The sequence below is a fragment of the Antedon bifida genome, chromosome 11, assembly GCF_963402885.1.
Source record: "Antedon bifida chromosome 11, ecAntBifi1.1, whole genome shotgun sequence".
Classification (NCBI taxonomy): Eukaryota; Metazoa; Echinodermata; class Crinoidea; order Comatulida; family Antedonidae; genus Antedon; species Antedon bifida.
The window spans coordinates 207462-218848 of record NC_136236.1 but is presented as its reverse complement, the minus strand read 5'-3'; the positions used below and the strand labels follow the sequence as shown (position 1 = coordinate 218848).

At 34.7% G+C, this 11387-nt stretch overlaps 3 protein-coding genes across 4 annotated transcripts; 2 read left to right on the top strand and 1 right to left on the bottom strand.

Moving 5' to 3' along the window:
* The first annotated feature begins 276 nt into the window (after positions 1 to 276).
* On the top strand, positions 277 to 1282 carry LOC144856151 (uncharacterized). Its single transcript, XM_078714112.1, has 2 exons — positions 277 to 497; positions 742 to 1282. The coding sequence occupies exons 1-2, from the start codon at positions 277 to 279 to the stop codon at positions 1091 to 1093; spliced, it is 573 nt and encodes a 190-aa protein (XP_078570238.1). The 3' UTR covers positions 1094 to 1282.
* A 236-nt stretch (positions 1283 to 1518) lies between these two features.
* LOC144855949 (uncharacterized) lies at positions 1519 to 3616 on the bottom strand. The gene is made up of 3 exons (XM_078713911.1): positions 3569 to 3616; positions 2909 to 3080; positions 1519 to 2657 (listed from the first exon to the last, which is right to left on the bottom strand). Exons 2-3 carry the CDS (start codon positions 3073 to 3075, stop codon positions 1763 to 1765), a joined length of 1062 nt encoding a protein of 353 aa, XP_078570037.1. The 5' UTR covers positions 3076 to 3080; positions 3569 to 3616; the 3' UTR covers positions 1519 to 1762.
* A 262-nt stretch (positions 3617 to 3878) lies between these two features.
* Positions 3879 to 11169, top strand: LOC144855776 (uncharacterized). Of its 2 annotated transcripts, XM_078713701.1 has the most exons (5): positions 3879 to 3969; positions 7829 to 7994; positions 8330 to 8568; positions 8834 to 9009; positions 9187 to 11169. In XM_078713701.1, exons 2-5 carry the CDS (start codon positions 7865 to 7867, stop codon positions 10934 to 10936), a joined length of 2295 nt encoding a protein of 764 aa, XP_078569827.1. In that variant the 5' UTR covers positions 3879 to 3969; positions 7829 to 7864; the 3' UTR covers positions 10937 to 11169. The 2 variants fall into 2 exon arrangements, with proteins under 2 accessions (XP_078569827.1, XP_078569828.1); XM_078713702.1 differs by lacking the exon at positions 3879 to 3969 and having other exon boundaries at positions 7928 to 7994; positions 8327 to 8568.
* The last annotated feature ends 218 nt before the right edge of the window (positions 11170 to 11387 follow it).

The following is an 11387-nucleotide window of genomic DNA, read 5'->3' as shown; positions in this document are numbered from 1 at the left end:
TATCCACCTATGTCAAAATAGGAAAATCATAAAATCGCGCGTAACTTACGGATATACAGCAACAGGTCAATCTTATGACAACGTTATACAATACAGTCTTATGTTTGCCACAATTAGAGATACGCTGCCAACAAAATTCGTGGAAAGATAGAAGAATAACATGGGGAAAAAAAAGATAGTGACAATAACAAGTGCAATCATAATATTAATGGTATGATGACATAATCAACATCAATAATTAATTAATTAATAATAATATTTTATTCTCCCAAGATTATGAATCGATTCAATCCAAAATTGGACATTGTTCTACTGAAAGAGGTGGTGGCAGATGCCCCATTTTCTGTACCATTTGTGGATAGGACAAAAACGTGGGAAGGCATAGTGAGCAGAGTCAATAGTACACACCTAATAAACACAACTATAAGAGCTGCCAAAGAAAGAATCAAAGTACTTATAAAAGCTCATAAGCAGGATGAGATGAAGAGTTTAAGGGCGTAAGTAATTTTATTATTTTTTTTTAGTCGTATTTTTTTTGGTTGACTAAAAACAATAATTTTCCCTACCTGGCTTTGCCGACGGATGTGACGAGGGAAGCAAAAGTTTTCAGGACAAGAGTTGTCCGCTGAGCACATAGACTATTATGCACTATATAGATAAAAAAGAGGGCGAGATGGTGCAGCGGTAAGGAATCGGACTTGTGTGTGACAATATATTATTTATTTATTATTACATTTGCAGATCTGGTACAGCAGAAGAATACACTGAGCGGCAGACTTTGTTGACAGAAGTTGTTGCTTTAATGGAGGTACAGTCAAATAAGGCAGCTGAGAGAGTTAAAGAACAACAAGGAAAAGATGTGCGTGACGCTGCAATGCAGTCGCTGAAAAGAGAGAGGAATGATGACGAGGTAACTGGGGCTCAAAAAAAAAAGAAAGAGAGCAATGTGAATAATTACTTACAACTGCGGAGAGAGCAGCATGAGCTGGAGAAAGAGAAATTTGATTTGGAGAAAAAAGAGCGAGAAGCACGCATTCAGCATGATGCGTCCGTGCTTGCTCTCTTGCAGCAGTTAATCAACAAAGAACAATAATTTAATAATTATATATTGTGTAATGTGTTTTTTGCATATAGGAAAAGTGTGTAGTTTGTTGTGGGTTGTGTTGATTTTGTTATTTGTTATGTTGAGAAAATTCCTATAAAACAGTGTAATAATATAAATAGCAATATTTAAAGATGTATTGTCCCTCAGAAAAAATAATTTGTAAATGTTTTTTGTTGAATACCCCATTTTAATGTCACATAATAGTTATTCACTTTGACCAAAAAATTATTTACCTGAAAAAACTGTAATTTAAAGCAAAATAATAGTCAAGTTTTTGGTTGAATTTAATCGCTTATTTTATTATTTTATAAGTGAAAACATTATATTTCGGGTTTTTTTTTCTATGGAAGTGATTAACTTTGTTAAAACTACAAAATGACCTATTCAAACTCAGATTTTATTAATCTTCATTTTTCATGTTTTTGGGGGGACAATACATCTTTAAACTAATACTTAATATTTAAAGACAATAAATATTTATTTATTTGTGTTATGTATTGTTGTAACATACACCTCAAGACACATATAGTACAGTATATGTACTATTTATTTATCACCACTTCCAGTACAAAAGTTTGTACTAAATAAATTGTAAAATTGAAATAACAATTTGTCTTTCTTCTTTATTAGTTCAATTCAATATGTTATGAATTATAATTATCTTTGTAAATATTCTTCCAAAGTAGGAGGTTCTAGATCAAAATACTCTGATGTTTGTGAACTGTATAAGCAAGAGTGACAATTTGTCAACAAAGCACCTACAATGTAGTACTTGGCTACAGGCTGAAGAAAAATCTTCAGATTCTTTTTAAAATCTAGGAACGCAAAGTTAGCTATGATTTTGCCAAACTGCCATTCGACACATTGCCTTACGCTAGACATTCTTCTATTGAATATTTCTTCTTCCGGTGATGGCTGAGCTGCCTTGAAAGGACAAATGATATAATCCCTAATTGGATAGGCTGGATCACCATACACGCAATATGGTAACCCACCTCTATCCCTTCGCATGTCTGTCTCAAAATACTCCATTATGTTGCTTGCTCGAAGCAGAGCGCAATCATGGCGCCTTCCCTCCATAGGACCATACAAATTACAAATCATGCCATCCGGGCTTACAATTGATTGGAATTTCAGTGCATGTACTCGTTTGTGCCCGTTAAAGCACACCCTCTGATTGTGAGTAGGCCGGCATATTGGTCTCACGGTTCCATCTATGAACCCAATGCAGTTCTTGAGAGGGGCACCTTTTTCATTTATCTTGTCTGCGTATATTTGGAGTCTGCCGTTAAACCATGCATTGTTGAGATTTTTTAGCAGGTGTCCAAATCTATCATGTATGATGTCCAATGTTTTCGAAATGGCGAAGGAGAGGGTGCTCTTCGGGCGACCAAACAATGATTCAAGGTCTGACAATCTGTTTGGATATGCCATCCTTCTGAGCAGCATGCAGAGTGCATCGACCTGGTACACAACTGTTCTATTCGGGCAGACAATTTTCTCTGGCAAGTTCAGTGAATTGGCCAATTGAAAAATCATGTGCTTGTCAAATCTGAAATGGAATTAATTTAGCTTATTTGAATTCAATACATAGTTACTTTTGGACAGTTGAAGGCAGTCTTGGTGTTGCAGACACGAAGGTATCCTTAGGGGAGAAGAATGATATGGAAAGAGCGCTCTGATCTTCATGAAATAGTGCTATATAAATGTCGCATTACATTACATTTACTTACTACAGTAATTAAATCACTTGCATGTTTAATATACAGAGTACAAAAAATAAATAAAGTACTGTATACATACCTGAAATTATTAATACATTGAGAATTTGTCAAATTATTAATATTGAATCTTGTGAAATGACGAAATGTTGATTCGGGTCGTTTAGAAATTAGAAAGTATACTAACTCATCATCATCATTTTCAATAGCAAGCTTTAACAACTCGCGTTCTTCTCTGGACTTCGCCATAAATACTAAAATTTTAAAAAAATGTAGAAAGTAGTATTACTAGTAGTAGTAGCCAGGCTAGTCCTAGAGGAATTACCGCCTAGAGAGAGGCCTATCTACACAACTAGCTAGGCCTAGCCTAGGCCTAGTACTACTACTAGCTCATTTAGTACACAGCACACATTAAAATAGTTTAAACTGTGTAGGCCTGGCCCTAGGTCTAGTAAAGGTTAAATAACATGGGTATTTTAAAATAATACACGACCAAAGCCTAGACAATCTGTCAATAGACTAAGTACAGAAATAAACATAATTTGACAAGTTTGGTTTATTTTTAGATCGTCGTTCAGGCTCATCGAGAGGGCTGGGCCTAGGGGCCTAGGCTAATGACTTTGTTTGGTGTTGAGACCGGTCACCAAAATCGACTGCATACACAATAACTATAATATATGATCCTTTTATTGAATGCAAACATTATATATTCACAACATAACATAATTAAAGTAATACTTACACAATCAAAATATGTTCGATTATTATTACATGCAACGTTCGATTATTATGCAATCATAATATTTACATAGTAAAGCGCCCTCTATTCACGTATTTCGTTGTCAAAGCGCGAAACAACTTTTTTAACAGTCTGCGGATATCGAAATACGCATATGACGTATCAGTATCGGTATCAGTAATTCGTAAAATGCGAAACCTGCCTATTAGGCAGGTTTCGCTCCTATTGTTGTTTTCAGTAAATTGTTACCGCAAATATTATTAAAACGAATAAGGGAGACAGAGGGACGCAGGGAGGTGACAGTTTACGTCCCTGTTACATTTGTTGACCACCGTTTGTGAGACCGCTAAGAGGATTTTTTTAGTGTCGCGGGTTGCTGCCCGCTGTCGTCTACCATAAAACAGGTTAGCATAGAAATATATTATGAGTAGTAATATTCATATAACATAACTGTACACCCGTTAAAGACCACGCCTACCCCCACCAAGTAACCGTTGTATAAACATATTACTCAGTTGTACAGCATAACAATTTCATAAACGTGTAGATAGTAAACAAGACGAAAGTTACAGCCTACCTGTGCTTGACAGGGATTACGGTCGAAGCGGCCGCCAACCAAAGCGGCCGCTAGTTCAATAACGGTAATTTGTATGGAACGCCGTGTGCGCTTTGATTGTCGTTGTTTTGTAATCTTTGATTGTCATTGTTTCGACAGGTTTTCTTTACCTCGGACGTAAATAACAATCTAAATTATTATGTAATTTATTCTCTTTTTTTACAGATTGAATGTGATACGTTCTTTTAAACGAAATGGCGAATCGATGATTACTTACTTTAACTGTTCTACTAAATGATATGTTTAATAAAGTCAATAAAATACATTGTGGTGTTTGTATTGTATATTAATATAATATATAATAACCCAATTATTAAGAATAATATATATATATTTTCAATAAAGTATATCAAAATATATATATTTGTTATTGTATATTAATTAATTAGTAAAGTAACTACTGTAGTAGTGTTCGCAATCATAATAATTACAATAACATGATGACATCAATTTATTTATTTAATATCCTAAATTATTTTATACCTTCAGATATATAAATATTGATCAATTTAAAATTAGTTTTAAATACTAAAATAAGATGCAAGTTTCTGTACGGTACGTTAATTAATTACGCGAATTTCTGCTAATAACTACACGGCCGGCCAGGAAAAGTGCTGTAGAAGGTCGCGTTTTCGTCCCCATGTTGCTTTATTGAAAACACAAACAATGTATTACAATGGAATAACACTTAATGTATAACACACCCTATTACTAATCAATAAAAAATCAAGATTCGATAGTACAGTGTAAATGAGATATAACGATTCGGGAATACCGTACGTATTATTGCAATACTGTATAAAGATTCGATAGTATGTAAATGAGATATAAAGATTCGGCAACACCGTACGTAAATTATTATTGCAATACTGTATAAAGATTCGATAGTAGGTAAACGAGATATAAAGATTCGGCAATACCGTACGCAAACTATTAATACAATATTGTATAATAACGATTCAATAGTATGTAAATGATATATAAAGATTCGGCAATACCGTACGTAAATTATTAATGCAATACTGTATAACGATTCAATAGTATGTAAATGAGATATAAAGATTCGGCAATACCGTACGTAAATTATTATTGCAATACTGTATGAAGATTCGATAGTAAAGTAAACGAGATATAAAGATTCGGCAATACCGTACGTAAATTATTATTGCAATACTGTATGAAGATTCGATAGTAAAGTAAACGAGATATAAAGATTCGGCAATACCGTACGTAAATTATTATTGCAATACTGTATGAAGATTCGATAGTATGTAAATGAGATATAAAGATTCGGCAATACCGTACGTAAATTATTATTGCAATACTGTAAAAAGATTCGATAGTATGTAAATGAGATATAAAGATTCGGCAATACCGTACGTAAATTATTAATGCAATACGTATGTATAAAGATTCGATAGGAGAGTGCTCGAGAAACGTCGGGTTAGTTCAACGTTATTTTTTCCCTTCACTGCCAATATTTAAAAAAAAAGAGATATAAATAAATAAATAGTAAATGAGATATAAAGGTTCAATAGTACGTAGATTATGATGCAAACGTAAATTATTAATGATTCGATAGTTATAGGCCTATATGTAAATATATTTAGTTAGTTAATATTAAAATACAAATAAAATATACATTAATTTATCGGCAGGCAAACTTAATTTTTATAGAAATATAAAGATTCGATAGTACATGATTTGGCTTATATTTATTGGTTTGACCATACATACAGCTGTAACTCAACTCGCCATAGGCCATGGTGTTGACAACGACAATCAAAGATTAAAGCGCACATGGCGTTCCATACAAATGACAATATTAAACTGGCGGCCGCTTTGGTTGGCGGCCGCTTCGACCATACTCCCTTGAGAGCCATGCTCGGTCATTGACCTTGTGACGTCACGTTAATCATCTTCAAATTTCTAGACCGTGAAATTAGTTACGTAACATTTGAAATAGGAACCTTGTCTGATTGTGTGACGAGTGTGGCTATGCTAAAGGCTTCCATCATGATGTAATGAGTCCAGTATTGTAGACACTCATCTCTCATTTATCTTCTGCAAAAATAATGCTTCCGAAATTGATTGATAAATTCGTAAATATCCTGGGAAACTCCTGGAATTGTAGCATTAAGTACAACACCCTGGGAAAATTTGAGCTTTTTCCATATCCTTTGTTTTAACAACTCCCTGGTATAACAATGTAATATATTTTATTCATAGACGTTACAATTGTAAGTAAATTAACCACACAGAGTTGATATTCTGTAGAGCTTGCTATGCATTCCATGAAGTAAATAACACATGAGTATACATACAGTATTTTTAAATTATCTTGAGCTTAAACTTGTTTTTCTATGATTTAGGCCTACCGCTTAAAGATGCTTATTACGTAACATGATTCGTATCACCACAACCGAATATTTATTTATTTTACTATTTATTTAATATAATAACTTATTTCTCTCCTTTGAATATATGGAAAATTAGTGTACAGCAGTAGGCCTAGTAACCTATTATTCAGATTTGGTGCAACTTTTTCACTTCGCAGATTTTAACCGTCCGTATTTACACTCGCATTTTATTTTTTAAAATTTAATTGAAAGTGAAACATGTAACTCTAAGTTGCTTTTACTTTGAACGATTATCGTTTCTAAATGTCTTAAACAAAGTTTAGTGTAAACCTACTTCTATAGAAAGAAGTTTACCAATAGGATTACTTATCTACTTTTCGGATAAATGTTAGACCATGGGTGAATAATGGGTTAAGTCGATTGTGTATTGATTATACCACTGGAAGCCTGATCCAGTGAAGCGTGACGGTTCGGACAATTCCTATTGTTTTACTCTAAGTTGACCACTTGCTGCTTTACCGGCTAAGATACGGACGGCATTGCAAGTTTATGTCTTACGCCTAAAACTCGTACTATTTCATTATTTTATACCGTTTTAACGGCTTATATCACGATGCAGGATCAGGTATGTTTTTAATTCATGTTATTAATTTATGGAATAATTGTGTAACATTTATTTATTTGCTTGGTGATTTTTTTAACATCTTTCTGTTACTTTTTTTTTTGGTGCAATAATTATTTGCCAATGTGTAGGTTAGTGTAACTTGTATAAAAGAGAACAATGTTTTTTGGAAATTAATTTTAGAATAGGATAATACCATTGACTTCATGAAATGTTACAAATCAATATTTATTTACTATATAAGTAACATTCAAGTGTTACTCCGAATTTAGCAGTGGCTGGATAGGTCGTAAACGTTGTGCCTTTGGCAAACTTAGCCGGCGGGTATCACTATTTCCGCTCTGTTGATGGATGTGCTTATTTGGTCTCATCCACGATTTTGATAGTCTAGGTTTTCCAAAATACTGTAGGGAGTTTTCAGAAATATCTTTAATTTAATTAAATAACCCTTACAGTATATAATTGAATAGTAGTTGATGTGTGTTTACTGTTGTAAATAATGATATTATTATTATTATTATTATTATTGTGATATTCGTTGAATAAGTTCAAGTTTATGAGTATATAACATTACGTAACTCCTTGTTGAGTGACATCAAATTTATTTTAACCATTTTTATTTTTTTTAAATGTTTCACATTAGGTATTTGTTTTTTATTTTCTAGACGCTATCGGATAACAGCGATAGACATAGAACATGTATGCAACGTGGTTTTTACCAAGAAGTCGACCTAACTGGTATGCATGAACCAAGTAACGCGTTTGTTCCAATGTCCAGTAGTGTAAATGTAGCAGTGCGTGACGCATTAGTAACGCAACATTCACATACAAGTAAGTTTATTGTTTAGTATTGTATATTCAGTGACTACATTGCGTTTCAAACGACGACAATGCGTTTCACTTTATTTGATCATGGTGACATTGTCCAGATATGATTGACATTGCGACATAAGATTGACATAGAGTGTGCGTCCACTAAATGATAATTGTCTGGGTGTTGTCTCCTGTGTATTGTTCACATAGTTTATGTGAAAAGACAAACCGGAAGATGACGTAACGCTAAGAGTTTAGACTACAGCTGACAACAACATGTTAGTTTTATTTTGATTGGATATATTGCTGTATATTATTATTATTTTGTGTATCTTAACTTTAATTTTCAGCAGAAAATGGCGAAAGAATGAACGAAACTTCGTCACACAGGCCAACTAGTAAGGGTGAATTCAGAATGAGAAGTCGATATTCAAAGCGATTTGCAGACGATAAAAATAAGCGTTCGCGTACAACTTTCAACACAGCTCAAATCAACGCGCTTGAAATCATTTTCGAAGAGCAGCAATATCCTGATCAGTCGCTGAGGGAGAAGATTGCTGACAGATTAGGAATGGAAGAACACAAAATTGTGGTATGTATATATTCAAATACTACTCCCAAGCGTAAGGGGTAGGTGCAGCTGGCTCGTGTGAGTTACAGGGATGTATTTTGCCTAAACTGCCCCTGCCCAGCATCTTTATGTCGTATTGTATGTTACTGTACATATGCTGGTCGAATAAAACAAAGGAAATTCAACATGCTAGGTAGTGACATGTGTCAAAAGGAGTATTATAGTATAAAGTAAATAGTATAGTACCCTAGTATGTTCTGAAACTAACACATATATATTTATTTAGATTTGGTTCCAGAATCGTAGAGCAAAGTACAAACGTAATAATCGGACGGATTGTCATAGTGGCAAGGTGTGTAACAGAACCGACGGCAATGTGAGCGGTATGGAACGACGACAGAGGGGTGAATTTGGCGAGAGTTTTAAACGACGGGGCATGCACCATCTGAATCCAAACGGAATGTAAGCATATAATTTGAAAACGTCATCAAACAAGTTTTATAATCTAAACAATTAATTCTTTTTGTCATGTTAGAGATTTTGTTGGCTTAGTTACTTACCTACCCGTAGATCATATGTATGTTTGTATTAGGACTTATGACATTTGTATTGACGTTCTAACATTTATTAATTCTACAGGTACAATAATTTTCAACAAAACACATTCCAAGATAATACAATACACAGCTCATACCATAATGGTATCGTAACGGGAAGCGTGGTGTCTTCAACACAAAAGCAACACGCTTATAAAAGCATTGACGGTAACAATGACGCTGTACGGAATGCCTATCGGGATATGGATGGTTTTAATTCGTCACCAGATCAAGTATCGTCCTCCGTAGACGTAGAAGAACTAACTTCGTGTTTAAAACCAGATAAACCTCTTGTTCAGGAACCACCTCCGAATCAGATTTGTACGAATGCAGGCAGTCAGGATGAGATGAGACAAGCTTTGAATCAATGGCGAGCAAGGCAAAACATGGCTTCTTCGCAGCCACCAAACCACTCAACAATATTCAATTCGATCTCGTCAAATGTATCGAGTTCTGTGCCATGCAACGTACCACCAACAAATAAACCAACACTTCAGTCTCAATCGTGTGATATTATTTGCGATGATACGTACTTTAGTTCTTCTTCGTCCTCTGAAGACGAGGAAGAACGGTATCCAACAAGTAAACAAGGAAATACTATATTTACACACAACCATTTCCAAACGGCGCAAAGGCAATTTCCTACATCAATTTCTAAGGAATCTAGAACATTTAGTCACGTCCCAGTATTAAATCCGTCCAACCAATTGTACCTTGATATACCGTCAGTCTCTAGTGGTGATATTTCATCTCCAGCCCCTCATTCCACCACAAGTACAGCGTCGTGGCCTTCTTCAAGTGAACTATCTTCTATTGATCCATTGTCTCCAACCCAAATCTCGTCAGCGAGTCAGCTAGAGCAAGAAATGCCGCGCTGTAATATTCCACCAACGTTTTCAGACACTTGTGCTGCGCCAACAATGAACCATCCATATGCCCCACATTCGTACGCGAACGATTCACAACCGTTAGCAAAGCAAAACGAACTTTTACAGAATAGTGTAAGGCTAGTAAAAAGACGCAAAATTCGACAACAAGACGAAAGACAAGAATATCTTAAGATGAGTCAACAAAACATCAACCAATATCATCCTTATCCTCAAAACATGAATTTTAGACAAGTAAATAAGTCTAAGGAACGCATGTTCGCAGAAGACTTCTTCATTCCAGGTGATTTTAATTCATATCCGGATGGTGGCAATGTTCGTGCGCCATTCGAGTCTAGTACCCCAACATCGTTTCATATTGGAAACGAACAACAACACTTTAAACGACAACATGCCGATAATAGGCAACAGAACCCAGAAACCATTAAATATCACCAAATGAAAAGTCAAAATGGAACCACCACAAACGGACAAAGTGAAAATGCTAGGCAACAATACGTAGATAGAAATGGAAATTTAAATGGGTGTAGATTCGGTGATTTTTATTCAACTCCACCACGCGATGCACCTGATTATATGGTTAAACAAAAATCTATAAATAATTCTTCTAACTTTCCCAAACCACTCGATCAACAACAAAATGGTAATGGGTACATACAACAACCAGACTGGATGCAAGTTCATGTTCCAATTCCTCCCAGACGTCAAAAACACCCACAACCAATGAGAGAAGAGACCGGAGCAACATCGGGCGTTGTACATCACTATGGTAACGACTTAGATGTACCATCGGTTTCTGATTTGTCCCATAGTTTGGACGCTGACCAATCAGCTACTCTGAATCATGTTTTGGAATCTGTCGTCAAAGATATATTTCCGTTTTCAGACAATTTTATATCAATCTGATTCGAAAATTAGAATGTTTAATTGTTTTACTTTGATTTCTATAAAATATTTGTTTTGTTTCACTATTATTGGTTATCCGCACTAGGCAGTTGTTTTGGAGTCTGGTAATGAAATTATCTATTTAACTAATTCCCCATAACATTGCATTATAAATCCGAACAATAGCTAGATGGTGATATACTGAATGTTATGTTCACTAATAAACAGACCAACTACCAACTATAAATGTTTGAATTTACATGACCTATATGATTTTCATGTTGTATTGTGTTAAATAAACAAGATTGTTTATTGCATTGTCTTTTCATATTTTTATTTTATTTTCGACGACTGCTGATTGATACAGTTGAATGAATTTACGAACAAACTCTCTCGTTTTGGAAGAACATGTTTTGTGTGACGATATAGAGGGCTCACGTTGGGGATTCCCCTTCTAAAAGCATGACGTCAC

What these genes read in the sequence shown, in the direction of transcription:
- LOC144856151 (XM_078714112.1), top strand. Translation starts at nt 277, where the DNA reads ATGAATCGATTCAATCCAAAATTGGACATTGTTCTACTGAAAGAGGTG. An exon ending in GAGATGAAGAGTTTAAGGGC is followed by an intron (nt 498 to 741) that starts GTAAGTAATTTT and finishes TTACATTTGCAG; the next exon opens with ATCTGGTACAGCAGAAGAAT.
- LOC144855949 (XM_078713911.1), bottom strand. Translation starts at nt 3,075, where the DNA reads ATGGCGAAGTCCAGAGAAGAACGCGAGTTGTTAAAGCTTGCTATTGAA. An exon ending in CAATGTATTAATAATTTCAG is followed by an intron (nt 2,658 to 2,908) that starts GTATGTATACAG and finishes ATTCCATTTCAG; the next exon opens with ATTTGACAAGCACATGATTT.
- LOC144855776 (XM_078713701.1), top strand. Translation starts at nt 7,865, where the DNA reads ATGCAACGTGGTTTTTACCAAGAAGTCGACCTAACTGGTATGCATGAA. An exon ending in AACGCAACATTCACATACAA is followed by an intron (nt 7,995 to 8,329) that starts GTAAGTTTATTG and finishes AATTTTCAGCAG; the next exon opens with AAAATGGCGAAAGAATGAAC. An exon ending in TGGAAGAACACAAAATTGTG is followed by an intron (nt 8,569 to 8,833) that starts GTATGTATATAT and finishes ATATTTATTTAG; the next exon opens with ATTTGGTTCCAGAATCGTAG.